At 47.2% G+C, this 20,041-nt stretch overlaps 1 protein-coding gene across 6 annotated transcripts in view; it reads left to right on the top strand.

Moving 5' to 3' along the window:
• GGT1 (gamma-glutamyltransferase 1) overlaps window positions 1–17,972 on the top strand; it is a 61,174-nt gene extending 43,202 nt beyond the window's left edge. For 5 of the 6 annotated variants that reach the window (XM_052797806.1, XM_052797810.1, XM_052797808.1 and 2 more), the window contains 12 exons: window positions 6,335–6,502; window positions 7,152–7,279; window positions 7,516–7,605; window positions 8,629–8,821; window positions 10,023–10,180; window positions 11,072–11,221; window positions 11,729–11,865; window positions 12,737–12,924; window positions 13,741–13,868; window positions 14,743–14,855; window positions 15,943–16,056; window positions 17,138–17,972. In XM_052797806.1, the coding sequence (XP_052653766.1) occupies window positions 6,339–6,502; window positions 7,152–7,279; window positions 7,516–7,605; window positions 8,629–8,821; window positions 10,023–10,180; window positions 11,072–11,221; window positions 11,729–11,865; window positions 12,737–12,924; window positions 13,741–13,868; window positions 14,743–14,855; window positions 15,943–16,056; window positions 17,138–17,281 (1,707 nt within the window). In that variant the 5' untranslated portion in view covers window positions 6,335–6,338 and the 3' untranslated portion in view covers window positions 17,282–17,972. The remainder of the gene's footprint in view (window positions 1–6,334; window positions 6,503–7,151; window positions 7,280–7,515; window positions 7,606–8,628; window positions 8,822–10,022; window positions 10,181–11,071; window positions 11,222–11,728; window positions 11,866–12,736; window positions 12,925–13,740; window positions 13,869–14,742; window positions 14,856–15,942; window positions 16,057–17,137) is intronic. The other variant, XM_052797811.1, reaches the window with a different exon arrangement.
• The last annotated feature ends 2,069 nt before the right edge of the window (window positions 17,973–20,041 follow it).

Raw genomic sequence — 20,041 nt, 5'->3', positions numbered from 1 at the left:
AAGGTAGAAACAGCTATGGAAAAAATGCCTGCTAGTCACCATGAAGATCAGTACTGGATGGGAGATTCTGTCTGCCTGCATGGTTGGCGGCAGAACCAGAGTCCTGATCAGAGGCATCCTGGTGACTGCTGCTGTAAGTCATGATAAAAGGCCTGAGGGGAAAAAATATTTAGCACGTAAACTTGTAGATTAGAATGTTAAATGGCTTAAGTTCATGTCATATTGCAATAACTGCAGGGCAAGGCTGCGTGGGGAGGCTTATACGGGACCAGACCTTTGTGTGTAAGCACGGGACAGAAGGCACGGGGAAACAAACCCTTTTCTTTTGGGACTGTTCACAAAAGGAGAGCGCTCAGGAAGTTTGTCTTTCCTAACAAAGCCGTAGAAGAGCAGGCATGAATGTATTGCTAGCAAAGTTTTCTGCCATTTGGGCTAATACAAACCTATGGGTGGGTAGAAATAGCGCATCTGAGCCATTGTGGTTCAGTCCAAGAGTAAAGGTGTGTACAGCCTGCACCAGCTCACCCACCACTACTTTGGGACTATTTGTGGTGAGGTGCAAAGACCCCATTGCAATTGGAGAGCTCTAACCTGGTAAGCAGGAAGCAGGTTTGATGTTACAACTGTGTTTGTAATCTTTACACAATCCTCGATGTGTAAGGTGTTTATGCCCTGGCCTTTGGGTAATTATGGCATATATTAGCCTGCCAGAACCGAAGAACTGTAGATTGTGTAATGAAGGAGTGGTTGATGGGGAATGGGCAACCTGAGCTCTGGATTTGGTGTGTGAGAAGGCATAACATGCCCTAGAAGGCATAACAACCAGTTTTAGTAGGAAAGGGCCAAAGATCCTATTTAGTTAGCCAGAGTCATACTAAGACTTGCAGGACTACTAGAAAACGGGTATCTAAGCAAAGTACAAAACGAACAGCAAACAAATCTTGCGAACTTTTCTCCCTTTGGAAGTGGAAGGAACAGCTGAACTCACCAGAAATAGCCATGGACAGTCGCAGTGTACTTTCTGTGTTGGTTTTGTCCTAATTTCCTTCAGTGCAAGCTCTTAGAGCAGATAACCCCAGCTAATTAGCTGCTCAGAGGCCGATGACCCTGGATATTCTTGCAGATGAAAGCAGAAGCTGCTGGCTGTTGTCCTTACTGACAACTGAGGGAATGCATGGTTAGCACAGTTATACCTGAGAATTTAAACTGTCTTCTGGCTAACTCTGTGTGCACATAGACTCCTAGTGCAAGGGCTTCCCACAGATGAAGGAATAATTTGCTTTTTTCATTACACTATCTCTCAGTGAGCTCCCAGTGAGGAGGAAAGCAAGGTGATAATGGTGTGGGGAACCAGCACCAGCTTGGTGGTTGACATGGACCCCCCCACCAGCCGTTAGCACAAGGATGGATGTAACTCCTTCTTCACTTCTCAATGTGGCCTGGCCCCCTGGCAGGATGCTGGGAACAGCCCTTGGGAATAAGTAGCCTGTCCTGTCAAACAGTACTTAAACCTGTAGCAAGACAGGACCTCAGTGATTGATTCTGCATACCCAATCCTCAAGTATGGTGTCAGTGCAAGTAGCTGTCTTATATACACTTTAGAGATGGCTCCACCTGTGCGATCAGTTGTAGGCACCTTCGCTAGGTTGTCACATAATGCTGGATCAGTGACGGGACATTTGTGTGACCAGCCCTTGGGCCTCTGCTAGCAACCTCTTTCTGCTCTTTCAAGGCCTCTGTGGCGATCTTGCGGCTGTTTGCTTTACATACGTTCTCACTCAAAAGTCACTGACGGTTCACGCTACACAACAGTACTGTGTGAAAACATTAATTCAACTGTTTGTTATTAATTATTTAAATATGGCAGTGTTATTGATATGGATTAGACTTTTGAGTTTTATCAGAAGAGCATAGCCTATGTCCTGTGACAAGATTCAAGATGTCCAATCTCTCCTTGCATAACGTGTGCTGCCTGGGGAAACCAAGGACGGGTGTCTCAAAGCTAATGGCCAAGTATTGGCTACTGGGCTGGGGGTGGAAGTACAAGGAACTCTTAGGAGGGGTGCTGAGGTATGCAGCTGTTGCAAGATGGGTTTAAAGCAGAAGCCTGTTGGGTTAAAAGTTTGTGGTTAAAGTTTAGGTGTTGTCAGTGGATGCTTCCTTCACTACTTCATTCAAGAACAAGGCGGTGCCTGACCATACCTGGACTCCTTTGTCATCCTCTGGTATCCCGCTGTTCTCTCTCCCCTGCTTTCTGGCTGGTACATCTCCTCTTTCTCCTCTTTCAGTTCTCCTGGCGCTTTCCCCGACCGTGGCAGGTTCCTCATCTCTACCGCATGCCCCAGCCCTCTTGGCAGAGGTGTCGGACCCTGTATCCCCTGCCTGACACTAGCTAGCCTGTTGCACTGGGATTGTTTTAATTCAAAAACAGCGTCATGTTTAAATAAGGTTGTGAATGTTGTGACGTATCTGAATACAGCTCAGTTGGATTGCTTGTACAAGCATAACTCTGCTACTTGCTGGTCCTCCCCCTCTCCTAATATAAATTAAGACAGACTATCAGACTACATTTTGAATTCCAAGACTAGGACTGGCTGTTGGACCTTTATAACAGTGAGAAATAACCATATTGCTTTTAACGGTTTTATAGCCCCTCTCTCCTGGAGATCTATTGCTGCTGCCAAGCAGCGCTGTGTGACTGAAGTGCTAGCCAAGCTTTGAAACAGCTGGATTTGGCAGAAATCTGGAGGTTAAAGCCAGCCCCAGCAGACAATAGCTGGGGAGTCAGCCCAGGTGGTGGCCCGCAGCTGCTGCTCCACTCCCAACAATAAATCCTAGTGGGGACTCAACTTCAGAGCCAAGGCTCAAAAAAAGCCACTGGTGCAAAAACTCAGCTGTTCTGCAACGCATCTCCCCAGGGCACAGGGCAAATATGGAGAGGTGGGTTAGAGAATGGATATCGGCAGGCTCCTGATCCATCTCCCAGTTGCTGTACGGCAAAAAAAATGCCTGTTTGGCTCTCTGTTGTGACACAGTTAGGGAGGCAGCAGTTAGGAAGGCAGTAAGGACTGTGCCAGGGATGCTTCCCTCTAAAGTCAGGCCTGAAATACGTTAAGGAGTTTATGGGAGATGAGCTAGCAGTTAAGGTGGAAAGGATTATCCTCAGCTGAGTTTGCTCTCTGTACTGTTGAAGAAGAGAAAGCTGCAGATCTTTAGCTCGTACATCTGCTTCTTCCTTAGCAGGATCAATCCGACAGATTGCACAGATGCACTTTTATTAAGAGCATTCACTTTTTCTGGCCCCACTTGGATCCCAGAGGCCCAGCCCAGAGGGCAACGCGGTACCACAGTGCAGGGCAGGAGCAGTGCCCGGCAATCAGCGTCTCTTCTTCACCACAGTCTGTGTGTTTGCTCCCGCTCCCAGCGGTGCGTTTCTTATCCTTGCCCCGGGGGCTGGCGGCAGGCCCGGAGCTGCGCCTGAGGCATATGAAGTGGGTTGGAGGGCCTTTTTCAAGGTCTGTGCACTCATCAGGCAGCTGGGCACTCAGTGTGGAGCTCTTAAGGGTCTAAGAGATGCTCACGAGTGTCATCCGAATCCAGAGAGGAGGCGAAAGATGAGAGCAGATGTACCGTCTGAGGTTTCCCCTTCACCTCTCCTGCTCTCGGAAAAATTTGCCTGACAAGGCAGTAAATCTTTACAGGAGCCCGGCAGCGAGGCAAGCAGTTGTGGAGGAGAACTGCGCAGCCCCAGCCAGGAGCCTACGGGTTAACACACCAGCTACGGGGCTTGAGTCACCCCAGGCTTGCAGGACAGCCCAGCATAGAGCAGCCTTCAGATGAAACAAAGTACCTTCTGCCTAGCTGGGGTGCAGATAAAAGATCCCATGGCATTTCTTGTGGAGCCTGGAGGAGACTGCCAGTGCTGAAGCTGAACTCTCTCTGCCAACAAACAAAACTGTCTTTAAACTCTGAGGCTGTGTGTGAGCTATTGTTGGGGACATAATGGCTTCTCTGTTTCCCTGCACAGTCATTGCTCTGCAAACGCGCCACTGGTCTCTTTTAAAAGTAGTTGCGGGTAAATCAAGTTCTAGAACCTGGAAAGAGGTTTCATCCATTTACCTTTTACTGCCCTCGGTTGACACTTGTTTACAGAACAGCACATACGGTAGATTTACACCCTGGTTTGAGCTGCTTTACTTGGAGATGGACATCTCTAGCGCTCAGACCGAGACTCACAGATACAGGGCTTGGATAGCAAATGCCTGTCTCCTAATTTAAGTAACAGGAGTGGGGTGAGGTTGAGGGGGCAGTGCCTGCTAATCTTTCCCCCTCTGAGAGAAGTTTTGCTTTGGCTGGCCTGGCCTGTTTTCTCTAGCTAGCTCAGTGCTGGCACACTCACCGCTCCCTAACCCTGCGTGTGCTGCTGCTGCAAGGCACCGAGTGCTGCTCTGGCTGCTGGAGTTTGCTCTACTTTGGGCCGTTGAACATCCACAGAGGGTGGGGTTGGTGGATCTACTCTTCACGCACAATACCACGGATTGGCTTGTCTCTGAGGATGGCAGGCGCTTCGGTAAAGGGCATCTTGGCTATTGCACAAGTATAGCAGTCGTGGTGAAAACCCAAAGCTGCACTACACAGGGGGAAGTTGGTCCTGAAGGCAGTATGATGAATTTAGGCCTTTTTCGCTGGAACAGCCCTGTAATGGGAAAGGAAATGAGTCAAAGAGTAACTGTTCAAGCTGTATTTCATGAACTGTCAGTCCCAATAAGATGGCAGTGACTCTTCATCCCCTCAATGGCTCTCGTCTCATCCTGGTGTGTATCTGGAATATGCTTGCCGGAGAGCTCCTTGGTGTCCTGTTCTCGCTCACAGATTAACTCTAACCCTCTGCACCCCAAGAGCAGCTGTGTGCAGGACTGGGAAACATGGTGACATGAGCACTGGCCATCGTCCTCTAGAAGTGGCAGGCTCATTGGAAAAGCACTCTGGCCAAGGGCCTGGAACAGGAGGGGGTGTTCTGCTCACACTGGGGTGTGCCAAATAGCTTTGGCCAAGGTTGCTTGCTAATGACTAAGATGTGTTTTGCACTGGTCATTGACAACCTTCTGGTCAGAGACTCCTTCGCAGACATGGTATTTAAAAGCAGATTATAGGAAGTTGTTTGTTTTTTTTTTTTTAATTTTTCCTCTGAAGATGATGTGAGTCATGACTAACACCAATTACTTTCTGCTCCACGGATTTCCCTTTTCACCTATGAATCTGCTGCTTTTTTGGTGTATGAAGTTACCTACCTGCTACAAGACAGGTTCTTACCCAAGTGATAGTTGCTGGTTTGGGGCCTTTTCATTGCCGGTACTATAACAGTTCAGAGCTGTTACCAAAGGGCTTCCAGGAATCCGTGGGTTGCTCACTGAAGTAGATCACTCTGGAAATAGGATGGCAGTAATGGGTAAAGGGGAAGATGATAAATGCTTTGTTGTTAGAACGGTTGTTCTGCACAGAGGTGGCAGGGGCATAGAGAAATGGTACCGGCAATGCCCACAGAAAAGGTCTTGATATGAATCTGAGTGAGGAAATATTCGGGAGGACCTCTCTGAGAGGTTCAGGGGAGGAAGCTGTTCACTGCCCACAGCTCAGAACTCATGGAAACCTGCTGAAAAGCAAGGGCTGGAAAGATGGAAAGAAGTCATATATAAAGCCTCACAGTGTGGCTATGAAGAAGGGAGGAAGAGGTCAACACAGGTGGCTGCTTACTTGGCAAAGCCAGCCTGCCTCCAGGGTGTGGGCAGGATTCGGTCCTTGACTCACATTACAAAGGAGGCAATGGGCCTGCCAGCATGTGTCGGAGGGGGGAATCTGGTAAAAAGTCTCTGACTGGTATTGCTGACTTGATTTGGGAACTAGATCAAATCCAATCTGACGCTGGGTCCCTTGTTCTCCCAAGCAGAGCAGTAACTTAAATGCTTGCTGAGCATCTAAAATCCCCGGAGCGTAAAGTCACAAAGAGCAATTGGTTGTCCTATCACTACTGAAAGGTAAATGTAGCAGGACATCTTGAGCATCCCCTCCCCTCTTGATATTCTGCTTCACCTCAAAACAGGACATCACCCTGATGTACCTGTCGAGGCCAGAATTGGGCTCGCACCTCCCCTGGCCGCTCCTTCTCAAACTGCCCTTCCATGTGCAGAGCTGTCAGCTGCCTGGGGGTAGAGGGGGGAAACAGTGGATATGAAAGAAGGTAGACGAAAAGACTGCTCTTGGGCCTGATCATCTGTTCCCTAGTTCCCATGTGCCCCAGAAGCAGCAAGGTTGATGATCCTGTCTCTTCCCACAGGAAGATGAAGAAGCGCTATGTGGTGGCCGGAGTCCTGACTGCAGCCCTGCTGGGGCTCATCTTGTTCCTGGGACTCTTCTTCGGGCTGCGCTCTGACTCAGGGGACACACACACTTATAAGAGGGCGGCTGTGGCTACAGATGCGGGGCAGTGCTCAATAATTGGAAGGTACCCGCTAAGTGTGCTGTGACTCTCATTAGCTCTGACAGCTCTTACACAAGACAAAACTGTTGTTTCCCCAATGTCCAGGTGCGAGCCTGGCAGTTGCCCAGCAGAGATAACCTCTAATCTCCATGTAGAAAGAGGAGGCCATAATAAAACCTGGGCTTTTACCATGCCTGACCAATGTTACTGCATTTGCTCAAAAACAGCACAGCAGGCAAAGATTCCCTAGATGCATGAACAACGGGAACAAGAGATGCTTTTCAACCTCCTTTTAAAAATGATTTATCAAGCTGTCCTCCAAGTTCTAGGTGCAAGTGCTGCAGATTTCGGGCTTCTCAGAGAGTTGTTATTTCTCATGTGTAATGAATGTGTCTGGGATGCCTGTCCCCACATGTACTTTGACACATCTCGGTGTTTTCGGGCTAGTTTGGATGTGTCTCTAGTGAGGGCTGATCTGGTCTGCACCTAAACCATTAGGATCTGTTTTCTAAGGTGACAGAAGCTCAAAACTTCCTATTCCTGAGGAACCTATAGACTGGGTGTGGACAAATGTGCATTAGAGAATCCATCATAGCTGCTCTGATGAGATGAATCCACTGCTCAGAGACACTGTAACATGTCACCATACGATGCCTTCTCTTCTGCTGCACAGGGACATCCTTCAGCAAGGTGGATCAGCAGTGGATGCTGCGATTGCAGCTCTGCTTTGTGTAGGACTCATGAATGCTCACAGCATGGGCATTGGAGGGGGCCTCTTCTTTACCATCTACAGCAGCACAGGTAAGGGACAGGGCCATACACATCTGGAACAGTTTGAGAACTGTTTGTCTAAAGCAGGCAATTTATCCTACCTGAGTGAAGGTAAAAGACTGACTCTCACAGCCTCTGGGGGAACATGCTGTCCTCAAAATAACTGTCGAGAAACTGGCTCACATTGATCAGATTTCTTCAGCAGAGACCGTGCCTGTGTGTTGAGGCCAGGGCTAAACATCATCTTCCCTGCTCTGTCATTAAAGGCAAAGTGGAAATCATTAATGCAAGAGAGGTGGCTCCAAAAAGAGCATCGGAGGACATGTTTGGGAACAACACACAGCTCGCTCTGAAAGGTATGGCAAAGGCTGTTTCACTGCTTTGAGGGGACCACATAGCTCCAACATTAGCTGCTACTGACATGTCTAAATTAAGAACATTTCTTATGATTAGGTTCTTGCATATCTACAGGATTTCTCCCCTAGAAGTGTCCTCTACTTTACACAATCTGCAAATTCCATCCTAACAAGGAAGCTAAAAATAATGTCCTTCAAACTATTCAGTCACCTCAGCACTTTCTGCTTTTCACTTCATGAAAATGCAGGTGAATCCAAAGCACTGAGTATGACCTGTTCCGTATCTGCCATCTTTCCACCTCTTTGGATAAATCTCTGTGGATCAGCTTAGTTCTTGTCAGTTCAAGTGTCCTCCCTAAATACCTTATGTGGTGGCTTCAACTAATGGCTGTGGGGCTCCAGAGAAGAAGTAGTAATTTCCTTTCAGGGAAGTATTTTCTAATCAGAAATAGAAAGAAATACTAACTAGTTCTCTTCATGGTCACTCCTGTAACCAAGGAGGAACAGCACCTTGGAGGGGCTTTGAGAAGTGTGTTGAACTTCTGGGACATGCCAATAAAAACGGGATTGAAGCAAACTGCTGCATCACTATGCAATGTAGTAATCAATCTATTGCAATTGTAGTTACAATGCTGCAGCAAAGTTTTTTTTGTCTTAAGTATGTACGCAGTCTGTGTCCTCTTATGGTAGTGTGTACTCTGAAGGATTGGAAACTGTGGGCAGCTGTGATAGCCTCTGTGTTCGGAGCAGCTTTTCTCTGGTACAGAGCCTACTGAGGGGAAATGACCCAAAAAGTTGATTTACCAGCAAGAGGATAGAGGTGTTTCAACAGTCTAGAATATGCAGGCGTAAATGTCAGACAGAGTAATTCCGTTAGCATCGTATGCATAAGATGAGCTGGTCATAGTATACATAATCCCTGCCTAAAACCAGGGCTGACAGAGAAGCCTGCTCTACCTCCTACTCCATTAATCACTTCCTTTTCTTGCTATGGAAGACTAATACGTTCCTTATCTGCTCCAGGAGGACTGTCCATTGCTGTTCCAGGAGAAATTCGTGGGTATGAACTAGCTCACAAACGTCATGGCAAACTGGCATGGAAAGATCTGTTTCTGCCCAGCATCAAGTTGGCAAGAGAAGGATTCCCTATTGGGAAAGGCCTTGCAGCAGCCATCAAATCAAGAGAGGAGTCAATTGAAAGCAATCCCTCACTGTGGTAGGTAGAGCAGTTTCCCTGTCATAGGTAGAGCGGTTGCTGTTCTGTGCAGAGAAATTTGGGGTAACTGCATCTCAGCTGAAATGTCTCTGTGTTTGTGTAATGTGGGAACTGTGAGGAGTGTGCCTCCCCTGCAGTGACTGTATTTACTGTACCTGCTGATGTTATTCCAGCTACCTAAAGGTGCTAAATCATGTGGCCAATTTTAGGAATGTTCAGCTCTGACCTTTAAAGGGAGATAAATTCTGCTTTTAAAGTCCATTTTTCTGAGCAAAGGTGGAATTAGAGTACATGCTGGGATGAATCTGTCAGATGGCAATGTATTTTCTGAATCCCCAGCTTTTCCTCACGCTGTAAGTGCACCAAGCTAATCTTACCTGCGTTTGGGGCAATTGCAGAGTCTCCTCGGACACCTCATCTGCTGTCAGGCAGTAGGAATTAGGATCATCTCTTACTCTGCAGTCAGCCTTCCTCAAGCAATGCCTCTGACCATCCACTTCTGGCAATGACTATGAAGATGAAGAGTTTTAAATGCTCCTCCACTTCTTCTTACAGTCAAACCCTTAGTGTCTATGTCAAGCCCTACAGGAGATCGTGCTTAATTCTCTCTTTTCCTTAAAATCTCTGCCAGCTGCACGTTAGTTTCCAATCCAATTGGGATGTACAGCCTGGGCCTATCTCCTGTACTTCCATCTGGCAGGTCCACAGCAGCACGTTCATGATCCATGATGAGGGAGCTAGAGAGGAAACTGTCTACCTCAAAGTGCTCTCACAAACAGGGATCAAAACACATTCTCCTGGACTCACTGGAAGCTTTGAGCCTCAGAGCTTCATAGTCTGTGCTCTGAACTGAACTGCTTGAGTTCAAGGAACGTGGCCCCTCCTGGGCATCTTGAGGCAGTTGTTGGCCCCTTGGGCAGGTAGGGAGGATGGCCTGCCTTGGTGAAAAAGATCAACACTCCCTCCTGCAGGCTTCACTGAGCAATTTCTGAGCGATGTGGAATCCCAGGTCAGAAACCACTGTTCATTTTTATGTCCCAGTGCAAGATATCAGGATCCCTGGGGCATGGCTCAGGCAGTTTCTCTTCTCTCCAAGAAGCCTCTAGCATGAACACTCAAATACTGTGTCAGCTGGTACAGGTACACATAGTTTTGAACTTGTCTCTGAGATCTGATCTTCTCAATCTCCCTTCTCTGTTAGCGAAGTGTTCTGCAGAGGAGGAAAAATTCTGCATGAGGGTGATATCATCAAGATGCCTAAACTAGCCAACACATACGAGACTATAGCCAGTGAAGGAGCAGATGCCTTTTACACGGGAAGCCTGGCAAAACAGATCGTCGATGACATCCACAGTGCAGGTGAGAAACAGGACATCTGTCCAAAACAGCGTGAGTGACCTGACTGCTGTGGCTCAGCATCCAGGGAGGAGCCGGTGACCTGCAGAAGCCTTGGAAGCAGGTCAAGCCTGCTGCCTGAAATGCGGCCTCTGATATCTGTGGCAACAGGACACCCAAGAGAGCCATTAGCACTTTAATGGATGCATTGGAGACTCAGTCAGGAATGGATAGTATATACCGTGCATTTCTGTACCATGTAGTCTAGCAGGTCGATGCGTTTCTGGATGTAGCGTAGTAGATACGTGCTGTTTACAGAGCCTGAATCCAACAAGTTTCTACCTAAAATGTTACATACGTGGTCCTGTAAACTCTGAGCTTATTTAATCTCTCGATGCCACTAGATGGTGGTAGTATCCTATCCTTACTAGCTGGCATTGGCTAGTTTTAGTGAACCTCATGAGTAAGTCATTTACTGGCTTTATCTGCGATGGTTAATTACCGCCTTCACCCTTCTGATAAGAAAGGCAGTGGAACATACAAATTATTCCACTTGTGGGGTAGCACAAAGCATCTGCACCCAAAAGCTGCATCCTCCTCCTGTAAACAGGACTTTCAAGGACGTTTTGTTACCTGACGTTGCTGGTGTCCTTTGTAAAAAAAGATGGATCACCAGATTTGGGGCTGCCATAAATCAGCCCAACTTCAAGCTTAGGCTATCTGAGCCTCAGCTGGATCTATCGAGGAATAAATTCATCTCCTGTGCACCCATCTCTGCTCTCATTACCTTGCGACTTTTTGGACTTGTCCGTGTTCCCTCCTGTCCTTGCTGTGAGGCGTGGTGATGGAGTATTACCTCCTCTTCCCACCAGAGATCACATAAACCCACATCTATATTTTCCTTCTCTTTTCCAGGGGGCATTGTCACATTGGATGACCTGCGGGACTACAATGCAACAGTGATTGAAGACCCCATACAGATCACACTTGGAGAGTTTACCCTCTACACGCCTAGTGCCCCCCTAAGTGGCCCAGTGCTAGCCCTCATTTTCAACATACTGAAAGGTGAGAGTGCCACTGAGCAGGGCCTTACAGGAGCAGGAGCTAGGAGAGCTCCAAAGACAACACCTTTTTTGTTCTGGGAGCTGGCCCTCCCTTGACAGCCACCCAGCAGGTCAGAAGTCTGAGACCCCCAGGAGGGATCAGAGGTGCGGAAACATTCCTCTTCTGCTGTAAACTCAGGATGTCACATTCCTACTTGAAATACAGGTGTGAGGGGAAAAATATGCTCCCGACTGGGGCACTTCCCTGATACCTGCATGGGTGGAAACTAGTCTGTACTTGAGGCCTCCTTGGAAAACATCTCTGCAAGTGCAAATCCTGCTGGTGACTCCCACAGTGCTTAAAACTATCAGAGCTCCTGTGTTCTCCATGCGGAGATAAGGACAGTCCAGTGACTGCATCTCTGTCGAGACTGGGCTTTGAGATTATACCATTTGACACAGGTTTATTAGCAGTCCATTGACCATGTAGTTTCCTCTGTGTTCACAATCGTTTGTCTTCTGTTGCCAGGATATAATTTCTCTGCTGACAGCATCAAAACCACGGAGGAGAAAGGTCTGACTTACCACCGCATTGTGGAGGCCTTTCGCTTTGCCTACGCCAAGAGGACTTCACTGGGAGATCCAAAATTTGTCAACATTACAGAGGTACCTGGCAAAAGCCTTTTCTTTCTGCAACACCAAGGTTGGCTGGAACATGGCTTAAAGTTTTTGGGTGACTAAACTTTGTCAGGGATGCTCTGTGCCACCTACTATTGACAGGCACTGAAATATCTCTGAATCAAAACGTGAAGTCCTATGTGACTCATGGCTGAGCTGTGAGGAATATAAATGGAGGAAACCTTCCTGATGTAAGGAAAAGCAAAATCCTCAATTCACCAGAAGTGTTTGAGTATATTTAGGGCTAACCCTCCCTGTTTTCATAGTGTTTGAAGCCTTATTCACTAGATGACATTCCCAGTAACCTTGTGGCTCTCTAACCACAGTCCCGCCTATAGTAAATGGACCAACGGATGGGAAGGGGTGAGGCAGGAGCCCTGCTTTTCCCAACTTCACACTTTGTGCTTTTACTTCCGTGACTCTGCAAAAGCAGCAGGATCTGAGCCCAGCCCAGCTTGATGGACACAAATTTGCAACTTACAGAGCAATGACCAGACCTTGCCTTGGCCTAGTCCTCTCAACCTGATCCCTTTCCTCTCATCTCTGAAGCAAGTGTAACACTGCTTGCCTACGCCTTACAGCAGTGTTGAGGACAGCTTTCCATAGATCTACAATAATGGATGCTGATTAACTTCCTACACAAAGGGGTGCATTGTAACAGCTGCTTCTGTGACTGCTTAAAATGCCCTTTGGTACAATGTCCATCTTTCAAGAAGGAGGAAAGCCCCTGCTGGAAAACTGTAGCCTCACTTCTGGGATTTGCCATTCTTCTGTGGTCTGAAGTATTGGATATCAGCCTCATAACTACATGTCTCTTAAACTTAATCTGCTGAGTAACTGCATTGGATTTCTCTGACAGGCGATCAGAAACATGACGTCCACGTACTTTGCGGATAGCCTCCGGAGGAAAATCACAGACAACACCTCCCATCCAGTTGACTACTACGAGCCAGTATATTACACTGGAGATAATGCCGGTACATCCCACCTCTCCATTGTGGCTGATGATGGCAGCGCTGTGTCCGCCACCAGCACCATCAACCAATAGTATGAGCTCAGACATTACTTCCATGTAGGCCTTTGCCATCTTCCTAGTAGTGGTTCTGTGGTTGGTATAAAACATCACTGAACTGTCATCTCTCTGCTGGGGTAGTGATGAGTAGCACTGTTGGTAGGCACTTCTGCTGAGCTTGCAGGTCAGTTCTTAACACCGAGGCCTGTGTGGTTGGGTCAGAGGACAAGATGCGTCCTCTCTCATGTTGGGTTCGCCCACCGAGAAAACATTCACTGCATCTAGATCTTCCCATAAGCAGCAGTATCGCTGCTGGCTCTGATTTCCCAGACTTCTGGAAGGAATTTTAGCTAATACAGCTGGCCTGGAAGTGCAGTGTTTGGCTTCGAGTGCTGTCAGGAAGAGCCGTGTTCTGCACGTATGGCCTGAAGCTGGGGGGTGAAGATTCTTTTTGTCCGTAGAAAATGTGTCCAGCTTGACAGATCTAAGCAAAACCCCAATCATTCCCAAATATGCCAGCCTTTGAGCTATGCTGCCTCTGAATGCAGTGTAGTACCGCCCAGCTGGAAGGGGAATTAGTTGTATTTAGCTGCTGTGCTGCTTTTCCCCTTGGGGTCCTTGCAGGGGAGCTATACGGCAGGGCTGTGGGCTGCCTTTCCTCTTTGTGTAGTTGTGTACTCATGGTATAAACTGCTTCCTTCCCCCAAGGGGTGACGGAATGTCCTTTACAACAGGAGGGAGTGGAGAGTTACTCCAATCAAATCCCATGTTTCACATTGCAGTAATTCACCTGAAGCTCTTTCTGGATTTGCTCTGGTTTTGACATGTCTGCGCCAACTTGTTTTCTCTAGCTTTGGCTCTGATGTACGATCCAACGTGAGTGGAATCATATTTAATGATGAGATGGATGACTTCAGCTCACCTAGCATAATCAATGGATTTGGGATCCCTCCTTCTCCAGCAAATTTCATAGCACCAGGTAGCTGTAAACTACCTTCCTGACTCAGTCTTTTGGCTGTATCTTGCATACCAACACTGTGGTGCCTGCAAGGTAGGCTGCAACACGTCTGCCATCAGGCACAGATCTGGGGCTTTCTGCAGAGGACAGGGATGAAAGCGAGTCACCTGGCATCCCTGCCAAAAGCATGCAACCAGCCGCCTCTGGTGCACCCTGAAGGAGGAAAGGTTGTCTCAGGAAAAACTTTTGTGTATGCCTCCTTCCAACAACCAGAAATCCTTTCCCAGGGAGCTCAGTACATGTCAAATTACATGACTGAGGGCCGCAAAAGATTTCTTTGAACTGATTTAAGAGGGAGGCAGCAGCAGGAGCTGACTGCAAAGTGCTAGATGGCACTGTCCAGCCTTCTCCCTGCGCTGCCTTGGGAGATGTAGGGCAGCTTTGGATAGATCCAGTTCGCGTACCTAACCCGAGCAATCTGCCTTCTCTACCGCCGTTTCCTGCAGACCCATCTCAGTGCTGCTAAAGCAGGCTGGGATTCTGCTACCCTCCTGTACCCCATGCTTTGGAGAGTGACAGGGAATTGAAAGGACAGGAAGGGAAGTCCCACGGTGTACCGGAGGCAGCTGTATCACAGACAGCCCCAGCTGGGACAGGACTGTGGAGGAAGGCACCTTCAGCCTCTGCGTGAAGGACCAGGGTTAAGCTTTGCACTGCAGGAGCAAGGAGGAGATGGGTACAGGGGATAGCGGGATCCCCAAGGGCCAAACAAGACATGTGAGCTGAGTCAGGACGGTGGATACTGAGGCTCTGGGTTTAGACATGGAGCAGGAGCTGGCAGTTTTTAAGCTGCAGGTGGAAAGCTGAGCCTCTGTTGCGTCTGTGTCCCCAACAGGTAAACAGCCGATGTCCTCTATGTGTCCCTCCATCTTGGTGGATAAAACGAAAAAGGTCAGGATGGTGGTCGGTGCTTCTGGAGGAACAAAAATAACTACAGCAACAGCACTGGTATGTGATGATATGGGCAAACTGGGGACAAGGCTGAGGCAAAACAAGGTGGGGGGAAGAGGCAGCATTTGGGGAAAAGGGCTCAAGTCTCCACCTGTGATGTGACCATGGCTGTGGCTCCCTGCTGGGGGCCAGGGGCCTGAAAGGGAGGTTCCTGCCTGGCCTTCTGAGGGCCAGACCTCCAACACCAACTCCTGCCAGAGCTACAAAGGGCGTGCTATTAAATTACTTGCTTCAGTGACTCCAGATCTTTTCCTTTGGCAAGCTGTTCTTGCCGCTTGTGGAAGATTTGTGACTTCAGTTTAGCTTTGTCTTCTGTTCTCTGGATCTCCACAAACTCGTCTATCTAGTTTAGAGCCATTCCCATCCAACATCCAACTTTGGATGAAAGTCACACAGAGAAGCTAAATAAGAACTTAGGTCAGGCATGGTGTCGGGCCATCTGACAGGCAGGCTCTCTGTGAGCTGCTGTGGCAGCGACTCAAATGCCCAGCTAGCCCAAAAGTGATCGCAGGAGAAAGCTGTCTCCTGTGCCAGCACACACAGCAGTTCAGAGCACCAGGATAGATGTTGCTTTCCGGCTGAGGTAGAGGAGAAGTCTCCGTAAAAACTGCTACAAGCAGCTTTCTAAGACCTTAATCCTGAGGCTATTTTCACTTGCCAGCAGCCCCAACCTGCAATTTAAGCATGCAGAGATGAGCCAGGTTTAAGGAAACCAGTTGCACAGTAGCAGGACGCTGTAGCTGTATGTTTGCCGAGGTGATGCGGTGTGTCTAAGCCTAGCACTAGCTTAGTCATAGCAGCATAAATCCAGCTACAATAGCTCGAGGATCTGATCCTTTTACTACGTTAATTTTAGTAACTCATGGTGTCTCTGTGTGGGAATCCTCCTAAGCGTATACAAGCTGACTTGCTGCAATGTACCTGTGTTTTGCTTAGCCAAGAGAGGAACTGCTGAAAGCAGGAGGAACCAGAAACTACACCTTTTGCGTGCTCTGGTGATCATCCTTCAGACATCTCTGCCTACGTTGCCACAAGGCCTCTTTGAAGACAAGTAACTAACGTTAAGGCTTTTTGCTTCTCACAGACTATCATGAATTCCATCTGGTTTGGTTATGATGTGAAGAAAGCAGTGGAAGAGCCCAGAATTCATGATCAGCTGTTTCCCAATATCACGGAGCTTGAGCAGGAAATAGAGGAGGTTTGTCTAGCTAGAGTCTGGGGTGTGCGTGAACTTCTTGCATGGTGCTGGGTTCCTAGTGTTGGGAAGGCATGCACTTGTGGAAAATCACGAAGCTTTGCCAAATGTTCCTAGGTAAGCAGTACGAAAGCTGGCACAGGTGAAGTACTGGGTTGCAATAAGCTATTCAAAGTGTACCTTTAGTCTCAGTCACATGGCTTTGAAGCCTAGTGCATTCAAGTGTGACCTACATCTGAAACTGAGGGTATGTATCTTCTTGCAATGTTGTTTGGCTCAAAGGACTTGCAAAATAGCAAACCACATCAGGGCCCAAACTATTTAGCAGTCTAAATCCAGTGACCCTCAGGAAATTCTTGCCCTGTTGTGCAGCCTTCCAGCTGAATCCTGAAGCACTGGCACAGAGCTAGCGAGGGAGGATGCACAGAGGGACTCAAGAACAAACTTGAAAATATTTTCACAGTAAAGGTCTCTGTGCAGCGCTGTCAGTCTGAGAGCTGATGTCAAGATCTGCCTCGCGCTGCATACCGCTTGCCTGAGCTGGCAGCTTCATTCACCCGGAGGAATTACACATCCCAGAGGCCCGAGACAGATGCAGTCTTTGTACATATTTCATCCCATGTCTCTATACTAGGGAAAACACTCCTATGTAAGGCAGTTTTCTTCACCAAACTGTGCAGAAGATCCTCCTTTAATAAGCTTCTTACTAAAGCAACAGCTGAGGTATCTGCCTGTACTGGGAAGGATGCCCTGCTCTCTACAAGTCCTGTGTTTTCCCCCATTCCCAAACAGGATCCATCAGTTCCGGCTGTTAGTATATGAATATCTGAGGCAGAATGCTCTGTGACCAGGAATAGTATTGGTAGCGCACACTGAGCACCACAAATACCACATCTTCTCAATTCCACCTCTTCAAAAGCAGGTCATCCCAGAAAGTGAAGGGAAGAGGAGGAACAGCATGTAGTTTTAGACCTACCTAATACAGGCACTGAACGCTTGGGTAGTCACGGAGGATGCAGGTCGCAGACTACAGCACGTGTGCAGTTTCTCTCTCCTGTTGTCCTCATTCATTTCTGTGTTCCAGGGTATAGAAGAACAGCTAAAGAAGAGAAAACACGATACCACGCGGGTGAGTGGCGGTGCAGTTGTGCAGGCCATTCTCAGAACAGATGAAGGATGGGCTGCAGCCTCCGATTCCCGGAAAGGTGGCTTCCCTGCAGGATACTGATGTGGCTCGGCTCCTTTTTTCAGTGGTCTAGTGACACTGAGGTGTGTTTGGGGGGAAGATCCTTTAGGTCTGCAACTCAGGGACTTCTCACACGAAAGAGAACAAATTTACCTGTGGTTCTATTGACAGAGCTGGGACAGTTCTCTACAGCCATGACCGCAGTGCCTCATGCCACAGCAGTTTGCTAAGACAGGCACGTCCACCAGGACGTGCAGTACTTACTTGAAGAGCCTGTTCTGCCTTGAAGAGCTTGTGCCCTGCCTCCTTTCCATCCCATGAAGACAGATTGGGTACCCAGAGTTTGTGAAGAAGGTCCAGCTCGCTCAACTGCAGGAGGTGTTTCCCCTGCACAGCGTCAGCTCCCTGTCACCGCGAGAGAAGAGTTTTGTTTCCCGTTGAGTAGATGGGAGTTACAGGACTCTGAGGACTGGGTTTTGTAAGTTACAAACTAATAGATCTGTGCCATAGCAGGAAGCCCAGCTCTAGACTGGGATAAGCCTTCACAAACTCACCACTCTTTCTTTTAACAAAAGATGCTTCTGCTTTTCACTTCAGTTGATTATTGGAGATGAGTGGGTAAATGGGGAAATGGCTTCAAACTTTTTTATATTTCTGTTGAGAAGGTCTAAAGGGAAGATGCTACCTGTAAAACTCTGAGCACAACTAAAATAAATAAATATGGAGTCACACATTTTTCTTGCCTGCACAGTTGCTACTGTGAAAAGGGATGGCGAGAGTCTGCATGAAAGAAGCTCTCCTGAGATTTTTCTCTTTTCTTCACTCCTTTGATGAAGCTATGAGTAAAAAAAAAAAAAAAAAAAAAAGTTAAATATCCCAAACAAGCTTGTTTTTCTCCAGTTTGCTCTTTGCCACATCATACTGCAGGCCTGAAATGCCAGAGTCTGAGGAAACGGCACGTCTAAAAAAGGGCACAATGCAGCTACTCTTGATTGAAGGTAAGTTACCATTAATCAGACAATTAATGACCTCTCAGAAATCCATATCTGGTACAGAACAGCTAAGAGTGTCTGTACCTACGCATGAGGGAGTTTTGGTGTTCACCTACCAGCATGGACATCACATCAGATAAACTTAGCCTAAGATCAAAACCCAATGTTCCAGGAAGTTGTCAAGCTCTAGGGATGTTGTCAAGCTCTAGGGATGTTTATGAAATCCTTGAAACACAAGTAAAACTAACTGAACTCATCTGTTTGGCTTGTTGAAACTTCCTGTCAGTTTCTAAGAACCTTAAAATACAGAATGCATTGAAGAGAAACGGAAAGGCTGAAATTTGAGGCATCAGGCACCCTCTCCTTCCCAGTAGTTTCTGGAATTGAGACAGTCTAGTTTCAAGGAATAAAGTGATAGCTAGATCATGCTTAAATCAGAGTCTCATGACTTTGACACACATATTTGCTTATATCACTTCCACTAAATGAGTGGCTTTTACCAAAAGTTGCCTGGGATATGCTCTCTGCTCCTTTTTCCTGAGCTGTTACTGATGATGATGTGTTAGGTGCAGCTAAGGTGGTGATTGTAACTAACCTAGAGTCATTGTGTTCCTTTAAGAATGAGATCGGTTTGGGGCCAAACATGTATCCTTTCACTGCTGAACTGAAACTTTGACTTTTCTACTTCTTGTAATTCCACAATAAATGCCACTCAGCGGCAGGCTGCTGTTTAAATCCAGTTTGCAGGCCATTTTAGGAACTTTTGATCCAGCTTTGTGTATGGAACAGCATCAGCTGATTTTTGTTGGAAATACCTGGTCCTTTGGCTGAGCTTTCTCGGCCAAGTGTGATCTGAGAAATAAAATCAAAATTATTGCACAGCAAAATAAGCTTATTGAAACCTTACGGTCACTATAGTTAGTCTGAACTACAACAGAAAAAGCTTGCGCTCTGAAAGCGGAAGGTAACTGTTTTCTGGGAAACAGCTTTGGACAAACATGCTTTCTGAAACAAGTTTGAGTAACTGCTGCTGGGCTGCTTCTAACAGTTTGTGGTACAGCAGTCTTACTTATGTTCCTGAATTTCTTCTAGCTAGTCAGAAAACTCCCCTATTATTTATAACCTATATTACAAAACTTCCCTTATGGAAAGCTCAGATTTTGCCATGGCTAAAACCACTTCTGTTGAAAACTAGTCTTATAAATGCATTTGAATGCAGAAATGGATTGTTTTGTTTGTTTTGTTTGTTTTAGCAGTATCACTATAGAGGACTGATTTGTTAAAACTAAACTGGGCTAAAGCTTGCATTTACATCCTACATGTTTAAAAAAAAAAAAACAACTATGGGTACTTCTGCATGCTGTAATTATCTACATCTCATTTGGACATATTTGTACATAGGGCATGCATTTCTGCCACCTGCTTTGATACCACATTCCACTACTCACACTACATTGAGGCTGTCTGTGTATCAATAGGCAAATGTCAGTCAGTGGTTCATACTGTAAAACCTCCTGATTGTACGCTGCAGGCTATTCAGCTTGTCTGGATGTTTCAGCTACAAGAAAAGATTTCTTCCTGCTTGTGTCCCACCCCTTTGAATGCAACCACCCTCCCCCCCAGCTTCTGAGCAGAGATGTAATGTCTTAGCGTAAGCTGCCTGAAACAACGCAGGGTATGGAGAATAGGACATGTTGCCATGACCGATTCCAGCTGATTTTAAAGGGAGCTGTACTGTTAAAAGGCAATTCAGATCATGAACTGGGGGGTTCACCTCTTTCCCCTGTCCTTCAGTCTAAGGTTACCACAA

Source organism: Harpia harpyja, chromosome 9 (assembly GCF_026419915.1).
Source record: "Harpia harpyja isolate bHarHar1 chromosome 9, bHarHar1 primary haplotype, whole genome shotgun sequence".
NCBI lineage: Eukaryota > Metazoa > Chordata > Aves > Accipitriformes > Accipitridae > Harpia > Harpia harpyja.
The sequence above is the reverse complement of the archived record's forward strand: the minus strand, read 5'-3'. Positions and strand labels throughout refer to the sequence as shown.